At 40.6% G+C, this 22,189-nt stretch overlaps 3 protein-coding genes across 3 annotated transcripts; 1 reads left to right on the forward strand and 2 right to left on the reverse strand.

Annotated features, from left to right (window-relative positions):
* The first annotated feature begins 774 nt into the window (after positions 1-774).
* On the forward strand, positions 775-5,895 carry LOC106920243 (PRELI domain containing protein 3B). Its single transcript, XM_014991144.2, has 6 exons — positions 775-935; positions 2,517-2,685; positions 2,778-2,867; positions 3,594-3,664; positions 3,831-3,933; positions 4,057-5,895. The coding sequence occupies exons 1-6, from the start codon at positions 904-906 to the stop codon at positions 4,171-4,173; spliced, it is 582 nt and encodes a 193-aa protein (XP_014846630.1). The 5' UTR covers positions 775-903; the 3' UTR covers positions 4,174-5,895.
* Positions 5,896-6,462: 567 nt separating this feature from the next.
* On the reverse strand, positions 6,463-11,369 carry bpifcl (BPI fold containing family C, like). Its single transcript, XM_014991169.2, has 16 exons — positions 11,212-11,369; positions 10,979-11,112; positions 10,497-10,608; positions 10,220-10,348; positions 8,927-9,082; positions 8,767-8,830; positions 8,596-8,656; positions 8,406-8,497; positions 8,124-8,300; positions 7,960-8,019; positions 7,681-7,848; positions 7,409-7,476; positions 7,280-7,322; positions 7,150-7,210; positions 6,916-6,992; positions 6,463-6,826 (listed from the first exon to the last, which is right to left on the reverse strand). The coding sequence occupies exons 2-16, from the start codon at positions 11,076-11,078 to the stop codon at positions 6,749-6,751; spliced, it is 1,446 nt and encodes a 481-aa protein (XP_014846655.2). The 5' UTR covers positions 11,079-11,112; positions 11,212-11,369; the 3' UTR covers positions 6,463-6,748.
* A 1,654-nt stretch (positions 11,370-13,023) lies between these two features.
* LOC106920251 (vesicular inhibitory amino acid transporter-like) lies at positions 13,024-19,584 on the reverse strand. Its single transcript, XM_014991156.2, has 2 exons — positions 16,575-19,584; positions 13,024-14,864 (listed from the first exon to the last, which is right to left on the reverse strand). The coding sequence occupies exons 1-2, from the start codon at positions 16,956-16,958 to the stop codon at positions 13,677-13,679; spliced, it is 1,572 nt and encodes a 523-aa protein (XP_014846642.1). The 5' UTR covers positions 16,959-19,584; the 3' UTR covers positions 13,024-13,676.
* Between the last annotated feature and the right edge of the window lie 2,605 nt (positions 19,585-22,189).

Here is a 22,189-nt window from a genome sequence, read left to right on the forward strand (position 1 = left end):
TGCAGTCCACTGACTATAAAATATTACCTTAACATATTTATTAATGTGCAGTGTTACGGGCCACCCCATACAATGCTACTACTGTTTTTTTCTTTTATGATGTGAACAAAGAGTTTGTAATTTAAATCGTCTATTCTATTCTATTCTATTCTATTCTATTCTATTCTATTCTATTCTGTTCTATTCTCATAGTTCTTCATTTTATTTTTCAGTACTTGATTTGATTTTTAATATTATCATTTATTTTAAAAATGCATAATTCGAAGAATTATGTATTCATTTTTTAAAATATAGCGTGTGTATATTCGTGCTTGTGTATATCACTGCTAGATGTAAAAAAAAGTTTAATTCATTTTTAACTTGAACCCATTCTTTTTTATTTACAAACCCTCTGCAATGCTGTATATGAATTAGGTTTATTTTATTTTGACTGATTGAAATTGTAAATTTAAAAAATCCAAACTTAATTTTATTTTAGAATGTCTTTCCATAAATATTGTTTATAAGCGCTCAGTTTTCATTTTAGAGATATTGAGATTGCTTTTTTCATAATTTAGTGCAAAACTATTTAGCTATAACCCTTATATTGAATACACTTAAATATACAATATTTTTGGCAGAAATCTTAAATGTAGACTGAATTTGTGTAAAACCACGTAGTGAGTAACTGTAGCCTATTTATTTTAATCTGTTAGAGGAGAGGAAAAAAAGAAATTAATTAAATAAATTGTAGATTGTTCTGGATAACGCTGTGAAGTATGCAGTTCTACCACTAGGGGGCAGTAACGCTGTTCAGCTACAAACACCCAAAGCAGGGCTGTAGTCGGTTGTCGTCCTTCCTCCTCACGGTCACGCTGTCTCTAGTCACCGGCTCCCGAGCTTCTGACGGAAAAGCCTGTAAAAATGAAGATCTGGGCGTCAGAGCACATTTTCAAGTAAGTACCTTTCTTCATGCCAAGATGTTTGACCAGCCGCACGGGTTGCAGAGCTATGGTTTTGTCTATTGTGTAGCCAATTTGAGTTGTTCCTTCTTTTTAACCGCTACCGTTGTTAGCTTCTTCAGCTAAGGTTGTGGAGAAGTTAGGTAACTCGAATGAAAGCGGTTTAAAGTGTCTTGCCAGTCGTTTATCAGACATGTATGTTGCCGCTTATAATGGCTAGCATGAAATACTTTAGGCATTTTAGCTTATGAAGTCTTTATTGAGTAGGAGTAAACCGATAGTTAGCCGAGTTAACACACCGACAGCTTTAGTTTTCTATTCTAAGCTCTTTTTTTCCCCCCTAGTTTTTGTTAAGTTTCGTCACATTGTTTAAAATTAACTGATGTTTTCGTGTGTTTTTCTTGAATTCGGGTGGTTTTCTCATATCGTTTTTTAGTTTTTTTTTATTTTTTATCGCGGGTTCAGATCTGCCTCCAGGGCGGCCAGTTTAACGTTATGTATAGCATTATCACTGTTACATAACTGTCGGCGTGATGCAGTGTTGGAGCAGAGGCGCATCCATCAAATAAGCAAGGATTAAATTACACTCTGATCCTATCAGGAGGCTGAACTGAATTAGATGCAGAACAATAGTCTGGTTTGTGTTATTTTCCATTTCTAGAAGTTTCTGGGGGAGCTGCTACGTAGTGATGCTGTGAGTCTGCGCAGTGCGCAGCAACGCCGCACTGCTGCCTGGAAACGGCCAGTCGGGCTGCAATTGATTCAGTTCTGTGTTCCTGTGACATAACAATCTTTTAGTAGACACCGTTTTTTTTTTTTCTTTCAGAGCAAAGCAAAAATACTATTAGTGAATATTGATAGTTTTAAATGTGTGCTCTTATGTTATCCAGTAAATCTAATGTCAAACTGAATTATTATTTGACCGATAGAAAATATCCAGATCAGTTCAGAAGAATATATACAAAAAGGAAAAACAGCAATGCAGAGAAGAAGAAAATAACACCCTGCAAGTTCTGAAGAAAACAGTGCAACATAAGCATGACAAAAGCTACAATTGTTGATATTAAGATAAATTGTTTAAAATACATACACTTTGGGTCAGTTTGCACGCACACATTGCAAACTTTTTTCTTCCATTTTTCTTTTTACTCATGCACAATGCACAATTATCTTCCCCTCTATGTAATTTAATTCTGATCTCTGCTTGGATCCGTCTTTTCTTAATGAAATAGGGCTGAGATGGTCAAGCTAGACAGGGAGTCGGCTTCCGGTAGATGTTGTCTAACTGGACAAACACAACCACTTTTTCTGACATTAGGTTGTCGAAAATTAAAAATGTTTGATTTTCAAAACATTTTCAAAAATGGCCCCTTGCTGGTGTGAATTAATGCATAAATGCTGTTAAACAACCTCCCAAACTCAACTCCATTTTGTACCCATTTGTTTAATCGTGGTGTAAATGCTTTGCTTATTTTAAAATAGTTCAGAAAACTGGATAGAAGAAGACAACAACTCAAGTCTTTTTGTGGACGTTGAGCTGTAATAAACATAATCTCTTTCTTTTCATATTACCAGTCACCCATGGGAGACGGTGACCAAAGCAGCGATGCAGAAGTACCCCAACCCGATGAACCCCAGTGTGTTTGGTGTTGACGTTCTGGACAGAAATGTTGACTCAGATGGACGGCTACACAGCACCAGACTTCTCAGCACAGAGTGGGGGCTTCCCGCCATAGCCAAATCTGTATGTCTATTCATCTACGAGACACTTTTGACTTTAATCACGTTCCAAGTTCTTCTGTCTGCATTGGGCTTGACAGGTGGCTTTGCTTTCAGATCATTGGAGTAACGAGAACATGCACGTATGTTCAAGAGCATTCAGTCGTGGACCCCAAGCAGAAAACATTTGAGCTGCAGTCAACAAATGTAAGTAGAACTGATGTGAATGTGTGGAGTCCAAGTTAGAGGAACAAATTAATGTATTCAAGCTCGAGTCCAAAGTGGGTTTAGATCCCACTTTGGGAATCAATCAAAGGGCCTCAGTTTTTGTTGGCTGCTGGTCATTTAAACCCTTTTTACAGTATTTACAGTATTTTAGTAATTTGTGTGTACTTTTTCTCTGAGTTGAGCATTTTGGTGCTTTATGAAATGTTATTTCTTTATTTGTTTGTTTTTTTTTGGAGTAAATTGGAAAATAATAATAACGAAAACCCTAATTAGTGCAGTTGTTCTACTGGAAGATGCTTGACATGTTGTCGTAAAAACATTTTTTAGTTTTAAATTATAACATAATATCTTTTTGTTGCAAATAATTGGTTATTTGAGTAGATTTAGGCATTCAGACAATATTCAAGTGATACAAAAAGTTTACTGCACAGGCCTGACATTTCTAATGTTGATCTGAAAGTGACACATAGTTGGAGGTATTGACACTCCCAAGAGAGTCGGGTGCAAAACTGCAAAGGTAAAAAAAAATAATAATCAAGGGGAATAAAGACCAGCATCTGTTTTGTTTTTAAGACTTTTGGAGGTAGGAGCAAACCATGTTAGAAAATGACTCTTTCTAGGCTCTCTCGGATGGAAATTTAATTGAGATTTGTTTCAACGTTTTGCTTTTTAAAACCATTAATTGTGTCTGTTTCATCTGCCTAGATCTCCTTCACTAACCTCGTATCTGTCGATGAGAAGTTGACATACAAGCCGCATCCAGAAGACCCTGGAAAGTAAGTGACTTAGGTTTACTTGTGTACGCCGTAGCCAGAAGCAGTACATCTGCCCAAAATATGTTGTTTCTCACATCTTTGTCCTAATGTATATAATCTCTATAACACAACAAGGAGTGATGGTTGTGCTTTTTATAACCGGCATTGATTTGCTTCGTGCTTTCAGAACGGTGTTGACTCAGGAGGCGCTGATCAGTGTAAAAGGCGTCAGTCTGAGCAGCTATCTAGAGGGACTCATGGCTAACACTATATCTGTTAACGCCAATAAGGTGAGTCTGTTTTTATTTGATCTTTTTAAACAAAACACCAAAACAAAGTTGTCTTGATGTTTTTTTTTACGACAAGAGTCTCTGTTTCCTGTTGTTTGTGACTTGTGTGAACATCTGTTTCAGGGTCGGGAGGCGATGGAGTGGGTCATCAGACGGCTGAACACTGAGATCGAGGAGCTAGCAGCCACTGCTCGTGGCTCCATGCGCGTTCCAATGGCAGCCGCTGTCACCGAAAAATGACCTCTGCATTTCTTTTTAATGTATTTTCTGCTTACTCCAGCACCATTAACTGACAGACTGAAACGTGCCCCCGTGTCCCCCCCTCTAATCTGCCAAAACAGCCTAAAACCAACCGTCCCGTCCTCTGGTCCCACACATGCTTGTCTGGATTTTTCCACGAGAACTTGGTCTGTTTTTTCTCAGCAAGTCTGCACCGACCGTCTCCACTCGTTTCTGAGGAGAATACCAGGGAACACTGAGGTGGTTTAGAAAAACAGGGTTGACTCAGACTGAGCTTGAAGCTCACAGGACTGTCGTTTTGTGACATGGAAGTGTTTTTAAAAATGATTCACACTGTGCCTACACATCCACCCGGCAACGCCAACTTTTCCGTCCCCCTCGTTTTTCTCCGGCTGTAACATTTCATTGTTATTTCAAAGCATTTTTAGACTGACCACTTCATCCAGTTCTAAAAGCAGACAGGCTGTAGGAGCAACTGGAAGCTAAAAATCTCAGCAGCTGCTCATATTTTGAGGTTACATTTCTCTGTTTCCTGCTTTTTGTGCAACAGGCTGTGTTTAAATTGGACCTAGTCTTGTTGTGGTACTGAAGAGGTGGAGTCGGTGATAGAAAAGACAGGTTCTCAATGTACTTGTAGAAATCTGACACTGCCGATGTGCTCTGATTGCAGCGGTCCAAAGCCAGCCATGAGCAGAAGGTGGCGCCGTAGAGTATTGTTCCTAAGAGAGGAGGAGCAGCTTTGAGCTTCTCAAAGTGATTACAATGTGATGCAGGTGCTGGTTTATCAGCATAGTTGATTGGTCTCCTCTTTTTTGCAGTCTGTCTGATCTATTCCATTCTACAGTGAGGATATGCTGTATGGTTTACATGTTACAATTTAAGAATGTTCATGTCTGAATGTTTAACTTATTTTCAGTATGTAAACTTTATAAGTGGAAGAAGGTCCCAGCAGGGTACAAACGTAAAATGGAAGGAGTAGATTCGGCGTTTTGCTGATTCTCCCTAATGTCAGCGGAGGATCTCTGCACTGACTGTGCCAACATCAGTTACAAAGAACTTTACTAATTTAATACCAGCTTACGGTTGAACTTTGTCACATTATCCTCTCTGTATGCTTTGACCACTTCATCTTCCTGTTTGTAAATGTCAGTATTGTTTTTTGTTGCGTTGAATACTTGTTAAGACTGTTGAACTGCTCGTTGTGTATAACTTGAAGCGGGTGTTTTATTCAGTTTTGGTTCTAGCTGAATGGAGGAGACCCGTATAAACTAAGTGGATGTTTGGTCCGTCTACTTTAGCACTCTTCATGGACTTCCTTCTTCTCACTGTAAAATTTTCATTTGTGCAAATGGAAGTTTGTTTAGACTAATGCTCTTACAGAATTCAGCTCTTACCTTATGAAAGGTTGGTAACATCACCAGTGTACAGTCGGTCCGATCTCATTATCAATTCTGGGCTTTTTCACTCCAGCTACCAATTCAAAACATCTTTTTTTTTAAGTAATATTTTACAGACCGTTTCCATCATGTTATCCTCTCAATACAGTGTCTTGTTTCATAAAAGTAGTGCTTTTTTTTCTATGGGGAACATTTTAACATCGGCTGTAAATACTCATAGACTCATTTATATTTTCATGGTGCTACATTCCGAGAATGTAAACGTGTACCAGAAACAAGAGTGAGCACTGGATTGTTTCAAAATAAAAGAGATGTCATTGTTTCATCAGTGCTGTGGAGTCTGCTTTTTGAATTGTCTCTACTATTTTAAATAGATGATTTGTAATGGTTTTGTTTTTTAGATTTTGAGATATTTTTCTTTTTTAAATTCATATTTAAATGGAGTTTTAAAAGAACTGAAAGAAATCCACTCGGTAATAAGTCATTTTTCTCTTCATAAAAAGCAGTCCTAAAAAGTGAAAAACGATACTATGAGGGAAATACAGAAAAAAAGATGCAAGTAGGTTTCTAATAGTTGCTATGGAGACCTGTTCACCCAAATCCCACTTTTTGCAATGATTTTATAACAGGATTAATGAGATTTGGAGACTTTTTTTCCCCATCTCCTTATCATCCTGCTCAAAATAATCTGACTCTTCCAGTCCAGCATATTGGCTAAAAGAATTGAGCTCTACGTCATATTTATACCTTCGGAAAATGGAACATAATATAACATTTTTAATTGGTATTTCAGCATTTATGAATGAAAAATGACTTGATGTAAATGGGTTTTTGATCAACTTTACCAAGAATGTGAAGGTTGCAGTGTTTGGATAAAGACCATGACACCATGTAGGAAGCATGTCAATATTTATTATGAAGCAAATACAAGCAGGATGCTTCCAGTTGCTGGTCAGTTGTCTCGCTCAGGACCAGACGAATGGTCATATGTTTTTTTTTACACGTGTTAATTTTCTGTTCACGTGTTTGTACGCATTGGGTAGCAAGGTGTGGTAGATTCAGGTTTATATTCCAGTCAAAGGTGCATTTCTCTCGTGGAGAGAGATTCAAACCACATCAGTTAAAGCAGTTCAGATTTGGAGTGTGAGCCAAGAACAACAACAACAACAAAAAATGTTTCACAGGTATGATGTTGACAAGTAGGAGCTTCTGTCTGTCTGCAGAATCTGCACATCTGAATAAATGCCTACAAACCCCTGTTTGGAAGACAGACAATGATCAGTCAGGCAAAAAGACATTTGTGTTAATCAAAGAAGCATGAATGTGTGTAGGATAAGTCGGTCACCTTCTGCATTTTCAGGACCGTATTGACCAGTTGTGCGTGTTTCGTTCTTGGTAACATGATCCCTTCTCCCAGTTTTGCTAAAACAAAATATATTTTATGACACAAATGCTTAACAGCATCTGATCTAAATAGTTAAAATATATTTATTTGCTGCTATTACATGTAAGACTTAATGAGGACGAAATCAGTCATGAGATCATGAGCTGTGGGCAAAGTGATTTAACTAAAACTCACCGTTCAGTTCGCCTACACCCACAACCATCCCGCTCTTTAGTCCTTTTTCCAAAGCATCAGTCTGCAAACAGAAACATGGCATATTGCACCACAACCAAAATCAAATGACCTACTTTTACTTGCCACTTACCTTAAAGTCTCCAATTTCACTTGAGCCCAGTGTCAAGGTAACACTAAAAGGGAGCAGTGTTGTTAACTTTGAGGGACGCTAAAACTTTGGCTGTCAAATATTTCATTCTGATACATATTTAAGGCGTACTTATCCAACATCATGGAGCCCTTCAGCTTTCCGTCGGCAATCATCATTTTACCGGTGAACCTTGAGTCCTTAAAGGAAAAAAATATGGCATGATTAAATTATTGATTTCTTTTGAATTAGTCCAGCTGATTGGCATGCGAAATATCAGCAGACTGAAAGTAGAAATCAGTTCATATTTGGGTTACCAACACTATAATGTAAAATTAGAAGGCCAGGGTGCATAACATAATTCATTTGGTCATTCTCTTAGGTAAAACAGCACAGATACTTACAATGTAGAGTGTGAACAGTGGGACCTGTGTACCATTGGATTCAGTGGCAGAGGCCTTTACACAGATGTGGACATCCAGGACACCAGAGCCGGGTTGGAAGGAAAACATTGGAGCATCTCTGGCATTCACTTGTAGATTCATCAGCAAACCCGGATACATCTTGGGAAGCTGGACAGAGAGAGAGAGGGGGAGGAAGGGAAACATTTCAGAATACTTAGTTTAAAGGAAGAAAACTTAATTGATACCCCTATGCGACTAAGTCGGAACAGATAAGCCTACCTGAGGGATGAAACCTCCCATTGCTGAGGTATTCAGGTGGAAAGGAATATATGGGGGTATCTGAAACCGTAAACCATGGAAGCATCGGCAAACCGAGAAATCCGCAAACACAAATTCACAATATTTTCCTCCTCTGCTCTCTCTCTCTTTGTGGCTGCACCTACCATGCTGTCATTGATGAAGGCTTGGAGCTGTCCTGCTGAGAAGTACCCAAATGAGGCAGAGTTCAGCGTGAACTCTGACAAGCCCACTGACAGCATATAACCTGCCAGCTCAGGCAAGACGAACTCCTGGGCCACAAATGGAGGCTCTGCGTGAGTTTCGATGCTGTGGAACTCTCCCTTCAAATGAGAAGATCACACAATCTGTCATAAAACATGAATACACGTTCATAATGCCACACAGAAGCAGTTCCTGAAGCTTGCATCCTGGTTGCCCTGGCTTACCTTAAACCCTAACTTCATATTCGAAGGTTCAATGTCAGGGTCGCCAGTGAGAGGGACGTCAAAGCTAAGAACTTCGTTTACATCAAAGGAAACTGACACAATACATAAAAAGTATTGTTTTAATTCAATCAGTAGTCTTGAATCTTTCAATTAAATTTGAAGAGATTCTATTTAAAGGATGTTGCAGTACCGTTCATGGCCTGTAGATGGTGGTCTAAGTTCATGATGGTGTCCTCCACTTCAGGACAGATCTGAGTACAAAACAAGCCACAAAACAAGCTGGTATTTACAGTTTTCAGTGTGGTCAGATTAAGAAGTATAATATCAGTAATATATTTGAATGGCTTGCTGAAATACATACTCTACTTTGTATTATTCCAATGATATGTCCTTTGAAATACTTGAGAAATGGCTGGAAAATCCAACTGTGGACATAAAAGAAAACAGATTTGACAATGGTAAGGTAGATAAATCCCTTTGTTTATTTTATTTTTATTATTTTTATTTTTTTTTCTCTGTACCTGGCTCCACCGTGGAACTGCATGGAAACATCTCCGACCGAAGCTTTACAGTTGACGCTGGTGACAGACAGACGCCCCCCAGCATTGCTCCTAAGCTGCACGGCAGAGGTCAAGTCGATGTTAAATATAGCCATGTCGAATGATCCGCCGTCATGTCTGGAGATTTAAAAGACAAAGATCAGTGGTGCTGCTGCATACCTCACCAAGCTCTAGTCAAATACTAATGCTGTTTAGCAGGTTTTTATATAAAACAATAATCAACACATATTTGATTTTGAGCATGTGTATGTAAATAATTTACGTCTCTCCCCTGAGGAAAAAGCATGATGCTTCAACATGTGGCTCAACATTGTTCAGGGTAATGTGCAGTGTTGTTTGTTTCACCAAGGTTTTACATGTGGGTCAAAAAAGTTGCATTCTGGTGTCATCTGAGCAGAGATCCTTCTTCCTCATTTGCTGTGTTCACTAATTGGATTGCAGGAAACTTATGACAGTCGTGTTATTTTTGTTTTATTTTTTTGAATGAGGGAAGAGGTCTGTGACCAGATAGATCCATTTCCTCCTCAGGAGTCTCATAAGATCATCAGATTTTATTAAAGTGTGTGACACATGTTCACATGCAGGCCACACTTTTCAAATTTTGTTTAGTGAATTCGATAACTAGTGTACGTATTTTTTTTTCTTCCTTTCACTTCTGTGAAAGGAATTTGTTTCATGTTAGCCTCCGATATAAAAGACATAGAAATTTGAAGCCAATGGGACAAAATGGGAACCATTTTAAGGGATGTGGATATTCTTGAAAGGCACTGAAATAATGTTAGTAAAATGTAGCTTAGTTTTACTAAATTCTCACAATAATGCGCTTCATTTTCTCAGTGCTATCATTTTGCTACTTGCGGCTATTCAGAATCTAAATCTTACCAAAACTGTGTTAAATGTTATTTTCTGTTCTAATTTTTTATGCTAAACTTGATGTGAAAGACAGAGGTAGAAACAGGAAGTAAAATAAATCACAAACTTCCTCATTATAGCAAAAAGAAAACTTAAAGATTTTCAAAATTGTTTTGAGATGCCACTGCGATAAAATAATTTCCTGGTAGAGTTGCAAAAGCAGTGAAGACTGTCGTCCTTTCAACAAATCTGGCTAACTAACTGGAAAAATTTATTTATTTGGAAGGCCAGGATGTCTTGAAAACTGTATCCTATGGAAGCACCAATACGGGTCTTAGGGAAAGATGAGGCCATTCGTGTTTTAATCAAAGCGTTGAAGGTCAAAAAGGAATCAGAACTTACATCACACCAAAGTGATTCCTCCACTCCCCAGCAAGAGCAAAACTGAGACCTGCTATCGATGTCGTCAAGCCGCTCTGCTGGACAAACTCTACGCTAGGCTCTGGAAGGTCGCACTTTTTTATAGTCACACTAAAACACAAGAGGAAAAAAAAAAAAAAAACAGGGGTGGAAATGTACGTTGAAGTCTGGGATATCTGCAGGTTATATGAATGAAACATGGCAAACCAGTAGACACACAAAGCTGTGAAAGCTTGTTACTGTGAAAACACAATCCTACCCTGATAGTGTGTAGTAAACCCTTCCGATGTGGATGTCAACACTGCCACTGATGTCAGGAAAGGTTATTTGCTCCAACTTCTCTTGAATCCATCCGGTGCCCTCATGTTTTCCTGCAACAACGGCGCATGGATAGCAGAGCAGGACATATGCTGAACAAACTAAGCTGCTGCTCCATCCATCCATCCATCCATCCATCCATCCATCCATCCATCCATCCATCCATCCATCCATCCATCCATCCATCCATCCATCCATCCATCCATCCATCCATCCATCCATCCATCCATCTCATACCATTTTGAGTTGAAGGGTGTCATGTGACAAATTTAAAGAAATATTTGAATAATTATAAAAAGTTTTAGGCCTTATCCCGGAAAAGCAACACATATCTTGTCATAAAGTCTATGATTGTGATATAGTCAATGATTAACAGCAATTACAAGCATTTGGGTGTTTTAAGAGCATCTCACATCCCCTTACCGTACTGAAGCCCTTTGTTTGTCAGGATGACTTGCACTCCAGGGTTCTCTCCACACGCGCACGACAGGAGCACAAAAACTACTATCACACATGGAAGCATTTTTTTCCTTCTTCTTCTTCTGTGCCTCCCTTACCTGTAAAACGACAAAAGAAAAATCAGTTTGAACAACAGCTCAATCCTTTCCAGCATGTTTCGAAGCCTCTGAAAAGCAAAAGTGACATTGATAACATACCTGAAACGAGGCACAGATGGCGGATGAAGTTGGGTTAAAAAGCTCTTGCAGAAGGATTTTTGATCTGGACGAGAACTCAGCCTGTTCGTACTGTGGCTGCAGACAAGCTAAGACATGCAACTTGTACTTCCTGCACCGCGCTGATGAGAAGTGAAACTGGCTGACACCTGAGAATAGCAGGGGGATAGTTGTCTATGATGGTATGAGGAACTGAAAGTCACAAGTTTAATTTTCCTGTGTTGCTTCTAAGCTAGCGGGTGTAGGTAATCTCATCAAAAATACCTAAACTGTTCAAGACTTAGGCATTAACTAACAAACGGGAAATTATATTTTTTCCCATTGTTTGAACAATAGATATGACCAGTAATTTGAAAGTGTTCTTTTATTATCCTTAAGATGAAAATAGTGGTTGTTGTTTGACTTTAAATGTCTGTGCTGTAGAGGGATGGGTGTGTGTATGTTTTGCTTAGATGCAGTAGATTAGACTATCAAGAATTTATTGAACTAGAGCACACTAAAACTGTATTCTTTGAGTGCTAACACTACAAAAAAAAAGAAAAAAGAGGAACTTTAATTAACCATTCAGAACGGAAGTTGAAAAGTGTCCTGTAGAAATGACTCTAAGCAATGAAACATTAGAGTCACCAGCAATAAAATATTTCATTTATTTACCTCTTAATTCAACAAATACTCTTAATCTCACACACCATGAGTAGTTCCAACAAATCACAATGAAGAACACGTTCAATAGGAACAGAATATTATCAGACACGCATCTTTTTTGTTTGTTTGTTTTGCAATATTACACAGTTAGGATCCACTTGCCTGCACTTGATTTCACTCCATCCAGAATGACACTTGAAAACACAGAGGAAACAAACGAGGACTTCAGAATATCAAAAAAGAAGAAGAAGAAACTACAAGTCCCAACAGAAATGTATTCATTCTGTTTAGACCACTACACAGAAGATATTCATGGTTTATAGAGCACCATCTGATCTGATGAGTGCCTGTTGTTTTCTCTGATTATTGATACCTATAGCAGCTCAAAAACCAACAATAACATATTGACTTGATTGTTTTTCCACATATTTCATTCCTCAGATACGAACACTGACACACTTACTGACATTTTTACTGAATCTTTGCATAAAGGTCAACACATGGACAGAGTCTTTAATGCCCTCTTCTTCTGGTGCGGAGCTTGTGTCCTCTCTGTCCGCTGAATGATACACTTTTGTTTTGTTTTTGTTTTTTTTTTTTTGTTTTTTTGGAATGAGTAAACTACTTTACACAACACCGATTAGGAATAACATTATGACCACCTGACTAATAGTGTGTTGGTCCTGACTTTTGCTGCCAAAACATCCCTGACTTATAAAGCAACGGACCCTTGAAAGTGAACTGTGGTATCTGTAGGCCGTGGGGCTTCCACGACTTGGACTTGTTTGTCCATCACGCCACACTGGATTTAGGTCTGCTGAATTCAGAGGCCAAGTCAACACCTCTGACTTATGATCCTCAAGCAATTTCTGAACCGGCTTTGCTTTGTAACATTTCCACAAACACCACGGCCATCGGAGAATAATGCATCCGTGAAAGGGTACGTGTCAAAGGAACGTTTATCTATAGCATCGCATTGTCTTTGCTTACTTGCCTTCTTTCATTATGTTAGACTTTTCTAACTGTGGTACAAGCACTACTGCTGGTAAAACAACAACAACAAAAAAACAATAATTTTGTATTAACAATTGACAAAGTAAAGACCAAGCGAGTTAAGTTAATGTAGAGCCAATAAGTCAAAAGGGTAGTTTACACAGACTGACCTTTGTTAAAATGGAAGTACATTGGAGGAAATGTCAATAAGCCTAAAGCAGAAGAGGATGAACTGAACCCTGAAGTATAAGAATGGATTTCAATGACAACAAAATCGACTTAAATGTGTTGTAGCTTCAAATGAGAAAATCAGTGCATGTTCAAATGCTGGCATTGAAACATTTGGACCAGGCTGCAGCTAATCAGCACAAACGGGTGTCGAATCTCCAATGACTGCAAATGCATAAAGGCAATTAGGGTGCAACTGACTGATAAGCTATTTGTTTTAATTTAGTGCCTGTGCTGCTCCATTTCTAACACAGCCCTGGGCAACCACCCATAGAGATGACGTCAAATCTAACTCCAGCTGAAAGCTGGAAACACCTCACCATAATTTGGTCCACCTTCAAGGACAAAATGTTGTTTTGCTACAGGGCACATCCCACCCACCAACAGGAACGACGACGAGCTGGTCAGTGTTCTTCACCTTACTTCTCAGTGGTCATAATGTTGTGCCTGATCGGTGAATAGAGTTCTTTATTGCACATTATCACAAAGGCAAAAAATAAAAAGATAATACATTTCACACAAATTATTCTCCTTTTAAAGTCCAGACGGTCAAAACCGTGTGTTTTGCGAGCCTCCCACTCTCAGTCATGGATGTCGTACTTGTAGGCCTCTATGAGCCCTTCAATGGAGTGGATGAAGCCTGATATGGCACATATGCCCCCGATAACAAAAATGGAGACATCAAAGAAGACGTGGTGCCACAGAAGGTTTCTCCACTGGAGCTTTAGGTGGAAGAGGCTCGGTAGGAGGAAGCACAGGCCTGCACCCGTCAGGCTTCCAGTTAGACCCATCAGCAGGGCAAAATGCGGAACAAAGACGGCCATGAGCAGGGTAAAGACCACCAGGCCTACCCTTAAGCCAAGACCCCAGGTTTTTAGCTGGCCGTTGGGGCCGTAGCAGTCAGGAAAGAGGGCTCTGCCGCCGTCCTGGAACAGTGATTTCTCCAGAACTTCTACAGCTGCAAAGAACGGCAGAGGGTAGGACAGGAGCGCCTTGGCGACAAGGAAGAGGTTCACCACAGCCCGGATGGTCGAGGGCAGGTTATCTGTGATGACCTCTTTGGTGGCGTCCGCCCAGGTCAGGTAGGCCACCAGGGCGAAGAGGCCCTTGAGGACGCAGGCTGCGATGTGGGTCCAGTCCATCATGCAGTGGAACTCGCTGGGCTTCTGCATGTTCCCCTCCAGGGAGGGCAGGAAGATCTGGGAGGTGTAGCTGAACACAATGATGCCGATGGAAATGGGGAACTTCTTCACGTCGATGTAGAACTTGACCTTCTCCCACGCCCACTCGCGCGCCCTGGACAGACAGTAGGCGATCACGAGGATGTTGATGACGAAGTGCGCCAGCGTGCACAGGAGGCTGAACTTGGAGACGGCCTTGAGGTTCTTCAGGAACGCGCAGGGCAGCAGCGCGGCCGTGGCCAGCACCGACCAGGCCTTCTGGGAGACGGGGAAGCTGGGGAAGCTGTTGTACATCAGGTTGCCGCTGACCACCACGTACAGGATGCACGTCATGACCAGCTCGATGATCTGGGCCACGTTCACCACATGGCCGCCGAGTGCGGGGAAGCGGGGCGCGCAGCAGGCGTTGGCAATGTCCACGTACGAGTCTCTGACGCGCACCTTGATGCCGTCCTCGTTGTCCTCGTACAGGCACGCGATGAGGATTTTGCCCGTGTAGCAACACACCACTGCCGCGAAGATAATGAGGAAGAGGCCGAGGTATCCGCCGTGGAGGATGGCGTACGGCAGGCCGAGGACGAACATGCCCTGCGGACAGAGAAGCGCAGCTCAGTGATAATAAGCGAGGCCCCGCATCGCAGTGACAGGCCGATCAGCCCGGGCAGGCAGCGGCGGGCTTACTCACTCAGCTCCCGTCTTACATAATAACGATTTAAGACGTTCATCGAATGGGCTTTAGAATAATAATGTTTTTTGTTTTTTTTAATGCAATCTGTTATTGTTAATGAACAATGCGTTTCCACATCCCATTTGGTCAGCGCCACGTCGAATCATTCAATCATTATATTTTTATTTATTTATTTATTTTTATTTCTTTGACTGTAATTGTAATTTGATGAAGACGCCGATAAGCGCACCTCGTGGCAATCGATGTCAACCAGGCCCTGCCTGAAGCTCCGCTGATAAAAAGATTTGAATAAATAAACCGCGAGAGCCGCTCACCGCAGTGGACTCACGCACAAAGCGCGAATGCAGCGTGAAATTGTTCTGCATTTAATTACGACCGAAATCTACCCCCCAGATTTTTTTTTCTGCTTCAGTCCTACAAAAACAACGTATTTCAATCTTACATTTCCGACTGTCTGAGAATGTAAAAATGTCAAATCAAGGTGACTCCTTTTGTCCCGTGGCAGGCCTCATGCAGCTGCATGCAGAGACGATCCAAGTAGGTTTGGGGCCCTAATCAGATTTAGTGTTTTACTGAAGCTTATGCTTTATAAATCTAATATAACCAACTATTAAGGAAAGCATTTACCAGCCAGAATATAATAAACAACACTTTTATTGACCAAAAATATAACAGCACTGGATGTTTCAGTGAATTTGATTCTGTACATTTCTATTTTTGTTGTTGTTGTTGTTAATTGTAAATGATCCGAAATAAATACTCGTCGCTGTAAATTTGTTACATAAACCTAAAAGGAGTGAAAGAAATCATTTATATAATTTCAGTCTTACAATAAGAAGATGTAAAAAAAAGACATTAAAATAAAGGACAACCTAGCTTTAAAACAATTACTGTACTGTTATTGAAAACTTTATTTTTTGCTGTAACTAAATATGTTATTTGAAAGTACATAGTTGTATAACTTATTGCACATGTTTTTATTTTTTTAGTCATGTTTTCTTAATTTAATATGTTGGAACATCTTGTCTACCAATATACACTGTAAAAAAATACTGGTAAGTGGTAAGTTAATGTATGTACAGTTGTCTTCAATTTGTTTCTTTCACAGCATTGTATGTGAACTTTACATTTTAAATTGTTTTGCTTGAATTGAGTTGCAAGACATAGAGGCCGACTCATAGCACTTAAGATAAAGTATATCTGTATTTTTAAAGTTTGTTCTTAATATACCTTACCTTAATCCTGTTTTTTTTAATACCATCCCAAAATATCTAATCGACAAATCCAAACATTATTTTTTTGCTGAAGTTGTAATTTTATATTTTGTTTTCTTCTAGGCATGCTGAAGTCTAAACGCCTAAGTAATTTATTCAGAGAAAATTATGAAACTAACATTTAACATTCTGAATGCCAGGATTACCCCTGCTTCACTCAAAAAAACGTTTTTAATTCTACACCTGACCTGTGGGATGTTGCCCCTCTACTGTTGTAGTGGGAGCTGCCTGCTTCGCCTATTCCTTGGGCTGGCTGTGAGCACATGTAACCCCCCCTCACCCTTCTCTCCACCTTCTCTCCACCCCCGCCGACTCACACATGGGTGATAAAAGCACCTGAATTGCATTGGTGACGTTCCATCCAGCTTCCCATGACGTGATTTTGGGCTTGTCCTCCTCCAGGGAGCCGCCGCTCTTCAGGGTCGACTGCCTCGGACCGGTACCGTCCCTCTGGTAGCGGGTGTCCCCCTCCACGTCCCCTTCTCCCTCCATGTCACCCCCTTCCTCCTCTTCCCCCCGGAGGACATCCATCTGCATCCCTTGCCTGTAGTCGTAGTCCAGGTCGTCGCACTCTGCAAAGCCCAGACCCTCTTCGTCCGTGGCGGCCTGGAAGCCCAGCCGGGCGAACACCCCGCTGACCTTGGCCTGGGATTTGTTGGACACCGTGTGGGCCGCATTGGTCAGTTTGTTGCTGATCTTGTGTCGGATTAGATGAGCCATGTTTTATTAATATTGTTATTATTACTTATCCAAGATCAATTTGTTCTTCACTTCAAGAAAATCTGATAGATTAGTCCCCCCCCCCAAAAAAGAACATGCAGATCGATGTTTTCGCTCCTACATAAAAATCATGCCTGTTGGCCTTTGAATGTCGTCGCAGCTGATGTTCCCTCCAAATCGTTAGAAAAATCCTCATCCGCTTTTCTTTGCTTGTCCATCCATGTTACTCCATCAGAAATCACCTTCCCTCATAAAGGAAGACAACAAAAGAAGAAGAAGAAGAAGAAACCAACACGCGTCCCGGATGCTCGTTAATTGTAGCACTATTTTTATTTTTTTTCCAAAGAGTCTTTTCAGTTTAGAATCCAGCGTCTGATGCTGGAATCAGAAAGATGCTGGATTCTCAGCATCAGTACCAGAGAGAGAAAGAGGGAAGAGGAGTGGGGGGCGCGAGGAGCGTGCACGTGTCCGCAAAGAGTGCCACAGCCCTCGCGCTCCCGACTCGCGCTGGTGGCAGAGAGAGAGAGAGAGAGAGAGACGTTTATTCCCTGGGTGAGAGTTTAACGACAGAGTGATCACGACCTACAAAATAAATAAATAAATGAATAATATATTTATATATATATATGTAAAAAAAAAAAAAAAGAAAGAAAAAGATCCGGCCTGTTGGAGGCAGAGCTTCAGAATTCCCTCTGAAATGATGCATGAATAAAAAGAAAACACCAAACACCTGCTACCACAATGTGATCTGGCGGAATGGCAAAGACACCTGCCACCAAAAAACAGCAGGTGACGTCTTTCTAAAAATGTAATTCGGCAAAAAAAAAAAAAAAAAAAGAACCTTACAAATGTCCAAAAAATTATTTAAGACGAGAGCCTATAAGAAAAAAAAGGGAAAAGCCCAACGTATCCATTTATTTATTTATTTTTTATTTTTTATCTTTTACTGGTAAAAACAACATTCTCTCTCTCTTCCTCCCCCCATGGCCCGCGGAGCTGCAGTCTAACATGTGAAACCAATCTGAAATTTGTGAAACGAAGCGCGCACCACCCGACAGCCGACACACGCGGGCCTCGATATTATCATGCAGATTCGCGTGCAGCGGGCCACATTTTTGTGCAGAAAAACAAAAGGCTCTGCGATTTTGGCAGGATTCAAATAGGAGCCATTTGAATTGGATGTATCTTATTTTATGTATTTGGGGGAGGGGCGGGGGGGAGTGTTTAATATAAAATTTAGATCCGTTTTTTGCCCTTTTAAAGAGCTTCGAGAATTTTTGTTTTATCTTTTTATTTTTGTATTTTTTCTGCCTTATGACTTTCCTGCTCCTCATCAGTCCAGATGAGCTCTCTCCTCAGGCTGTAAAGGGATGCAACTCGTTGCTGACATGATGAGCCTCCTGCAGCTGGCCAGATGCGGAGCTCCGGCAGCACCGCGGACAGCTCCACTCTGACATCCGACTCGTCTGTCTTTTAGCGCCCTTAAAACGCTAATTCATTAAGCATTCCTGTAATTTGTGTAGTTTTTTTGTTGTTGTTTTGTTTTGTAGGCTATATTTTCCGAATGTGCACACAGAAAACAAGTCAGAGAGGAGTTACGCGGTTTCTCCTCCACCTCAGCTCTAATCCCTGCAAATAGGAAGCACCTCGTCTTTGCCTCCCTAATCTGCTGTGACAGGGCTGAGCAAAAACTGTCATCCGGTCTTTGCAGTCGGCTTGCAGAAATGTGCCCGACTGTGGCAGGGAGCTAAGAAAAAAAACAACAAAAAAACAAGGGGCTCGTCTTTCAGTTGCAATTTGAACAAAATAAAAATCAAATAAAGACGGTTTATAAGTCTTTATAAACCAATAAAATTTCTGATTCTGACTGAGCCTTTGTTCTAGGTAACAAAGGCTCAGTCACCAAGAGAACGGAGTAAAAAAAAAAGAAGGGGAGTCAGTGCGGCACGAGAAACACTGCAAGACAAAAAAAACCCCAAAAAAAACACGCAGCATGGATGAGAGGTCTAAATTTAGCAAGCGGCCGGAGGACAGAGAAAGTTCCGCATGTTTTCATGCTTGGCTTGGGCTGCTCTGGCAAGCTGCTGTTCGCCCTCATGTTAGTTTGTGTGGGTCATCCGTGGGTTTGAGAATATGAGCGGATACGCGTGCGTGGGACGGCGGAGTAACCAGGGAGAGTCCTCGAGGCGTTTCTCCCCCACCCCCCTCCCGCTCCCCGCGCGCGTAACGCGCAGAGTCCCACGCCGCGGGACAGAGGAAATGTCACACACATGCAAACACGCAGGAAAAAAAACAACAAACAAACAAACATGCAGATCAATCTTATTTATGAGCACATAATTCGACAAGGGACTGGAACATGTAAAATACAGACATTTGAACATAATATACAAAAAAAAATGCCTCACTACTGAAAAAACACTTCATTACAAGATTTTCTGACAAAGGACTTTGGGGTTGGTTTGGTGACTGATGCTCGGATTAATTCAGACTCCGAGTGTGCAAAGAAGAAGGAGTCTTCAGTGGGTGTGCGTTAAGTGTTAATGTGTGTGTGCGTGTGTGTGCAGAGGCTTACAGCCTCCACTGACAGCCGTGCAGCGCTGACTGAGAGCAATAATCTCTGATAGTTGCCATGGCCACTGTAATTGGACTGTGTGTGTCTGCACGTTCAGATTTAAAAGGGGGGTAAACTTTAAATCTTTAAATCTGGGGGGGTGGGGGGTGGATTTTCACACCACAAAGTCTTTTGTGAGGAAGCTTTAGGTAGAATTAGCCATTTCAGTAAGTTTTGTTCATTTTTCACAATTAATTTTTAATGACTGCTGCTTTGAGGGGGGCTTGAGAAAACCGACAGAGAGACCACAAACTCCTGAGCAAGAGGAGTTCAGTTTGATGGGAACAAACTTAAACAAAAAGTAGAACAATGGTTTTGAAGGATATGGGTTCTTGGACCAGAGTAAGTTTTGGTGCCCTTCCCACACAGGTTTGTGTGTGTGTCTGTGTGTGTGTGTGTGTGTGTGTGTGTGTGTGTGTGTGTGTGTGTGCGCGCGCGCGTGTGTGTGCGCGCGCGTGTGTGTGTGTGTGTGTGTGTGCAAGATGCAACGAACTGCTACCTGGTTGTGCATGAACATCAAGCTTCCCAGATCTCAACAACATGGAGAATACAGTTTCAAAACTATGTAAGTTTTGTCCTCTTTAAAAAGTCAATTTCTAAGATTTTTTTTTTTTACGTGTGTGTAAAATTCTGCAGAAGCCTGGTGTTGTTTGTGTATCTATTAAATAAATAGATACACAAACAGTATTTTGACACTGAAAAGAAAACAAGTTTACCTTACTTTCTCACTGGATTCCATTGTTTTAAACTTTTACACATGTTCATGTGAAACAAAGTAGTTTCACAGATTACTTGAACCGACAAGATTTGATTCAAGTGGCTTGTAGTTATTCAGAGCTGTACTGTGATGCACAATTAACAAAGAACCAGTTTAAAATTGAATGAAAATTGTGTTTGAAACACACACACCCAAAAAAAATAAAAAATGCACAAATACTTTAACTCCGATAAGTCAGGGCTCATGACAAATCCCTGGGCTCCTGTGTGAGCTCTGGATGGGATTTTTCTTCCTCTTGGTTCTTGAAGACGTGACTTTCAGATACTGTACTGCTGTGGACTTTTAATTGACTTGATGGTTCTTTTTGTCCTGCCCATTTCCTCTTTTCTTTGGTTTTACTTGCACTGTGTCAAAATCAGATATAAGACCTAAGCTGAGAGGTAAATAACAAAAAAAAAAAAGCTGTGAATGAGCTTCAAAAACAGCAGAAAACAGTTGTGATAAATGTGATAATATTTTTATTCATTCAATGAAATTGCTTTTTTCTTTCTTTTTTCGCTGCCTTCTTTCAGTTTGAGTGTTTTCTGAAACCAAATTGCTCTATGTGAATAAACAGCTGGGCATAAAAGTATCTTGTCTTCCTGCGTCACGATGTTTGCTTCGAAGACAAAACTGTTTCACTGGTTTAAAATAACTGGATCTAAAATATAAACATGGCTACCAAGAATTATGTTTCTCTCTGAAGAATTTTTTTAAAAAGTCACGAGGTATTTTTTTTTATTACTTCTACTTCCTCTTTTTGATTTAGCTGCTGATATAGATCAGCTGAACAAAGGGAAACCTTTCATTGTTGTAGAGTGTGTTGGCGGACTTTGTGTGACCTTTACACAAAGTCGCACAGGAATTTATCCAATAACTCAGACAGCTACCCTATGATTTTTGTTCATAAAACAAAAATTACTGGCTCTAATTAGTCGTTAGTTCAGTTCACTCTGACATTAAAGGCATGATTGTACTAATTACCTGGTAATGCAAATTCACAGTGGATTAATATGACACATGCATAATCTTACATGGGATTACAATCCCATCTATAAGGGTGACTGAATACAGATGCATGCCACACTTTGCAGATTTTAACGTCATCATTCCTCCATTTCACAAATATGTGCTGCTTTGTTTAGGACCAAATAAAATCTTGTTCTAATGTGGAAACAATGTTTGTTGCCAGGTACTGTAAATCTGAGTAAATTTCACAATACAGATTTTTCTTCTGTATTCGTGATTCTATTACAATAGAATCGAACATCAGAATGACATGCATGATGATCCCTGTCAGCTCTTCATCTCTTTAAGAGGACTCTTTTTTTGGAGGGTGGGCGAGGGGGAGGATAGAGAAAGGTGGAAGGGGGTGCTGGAATCAAAATGGTGTACTGTCAAAACCGTAACATTCGAATAAATACAAATGATTTTACTGAATAATTTAAACTGGAGTAACTGATAGATGCTACTGAGTCATTTCATCAGAACTGAGCCTGACATGATCCACCCCCCCCCCCTCTCTCACTCTCCTCTTCCTTGTCAGAGAGAACCAGCGGTCTGCTCATTCCTCCACAAAATGGAGGCTGCTCGGCATCATGCGTGGCAGTCCCACAGCGCTTGTAGGCTGTTTGTTCCCTCGTGCCTCATCACCGCTGCCTGGATGACAAGCAGAGAGCTGCGAGCGGTGTACGCAGACAGCAGCACCATGTCACGTCCTGCCGCCCCGGAGGAATCAGAGCCCCCATATGTGTGTGTGTGTGTGTGTTTAAATAGAGAGTAGACAGGGTGTTTTCTTTTTCTTTTTTTTTTTAGTTTATGTCTGCATGCATGCATGTGTGTGTGTGTGTCTGTGTGTGG

This window comes from Poecilia mexicana, unplaced genomic scaffold, assembly GCF_051168715.1.
Source record: "Poecilia mexicana isolate PSO_F unplaced genomic scaffold, ASM5116871v1 scaffold_7, whole genome shotgun sequence".
Taxonomy (NCBI): Eukaryota; Metazoa; Chordata; class Actinopteri; order Cyprinodontiformes; family Poeciliidae; genus Poecilia; species Poecilia mexicana.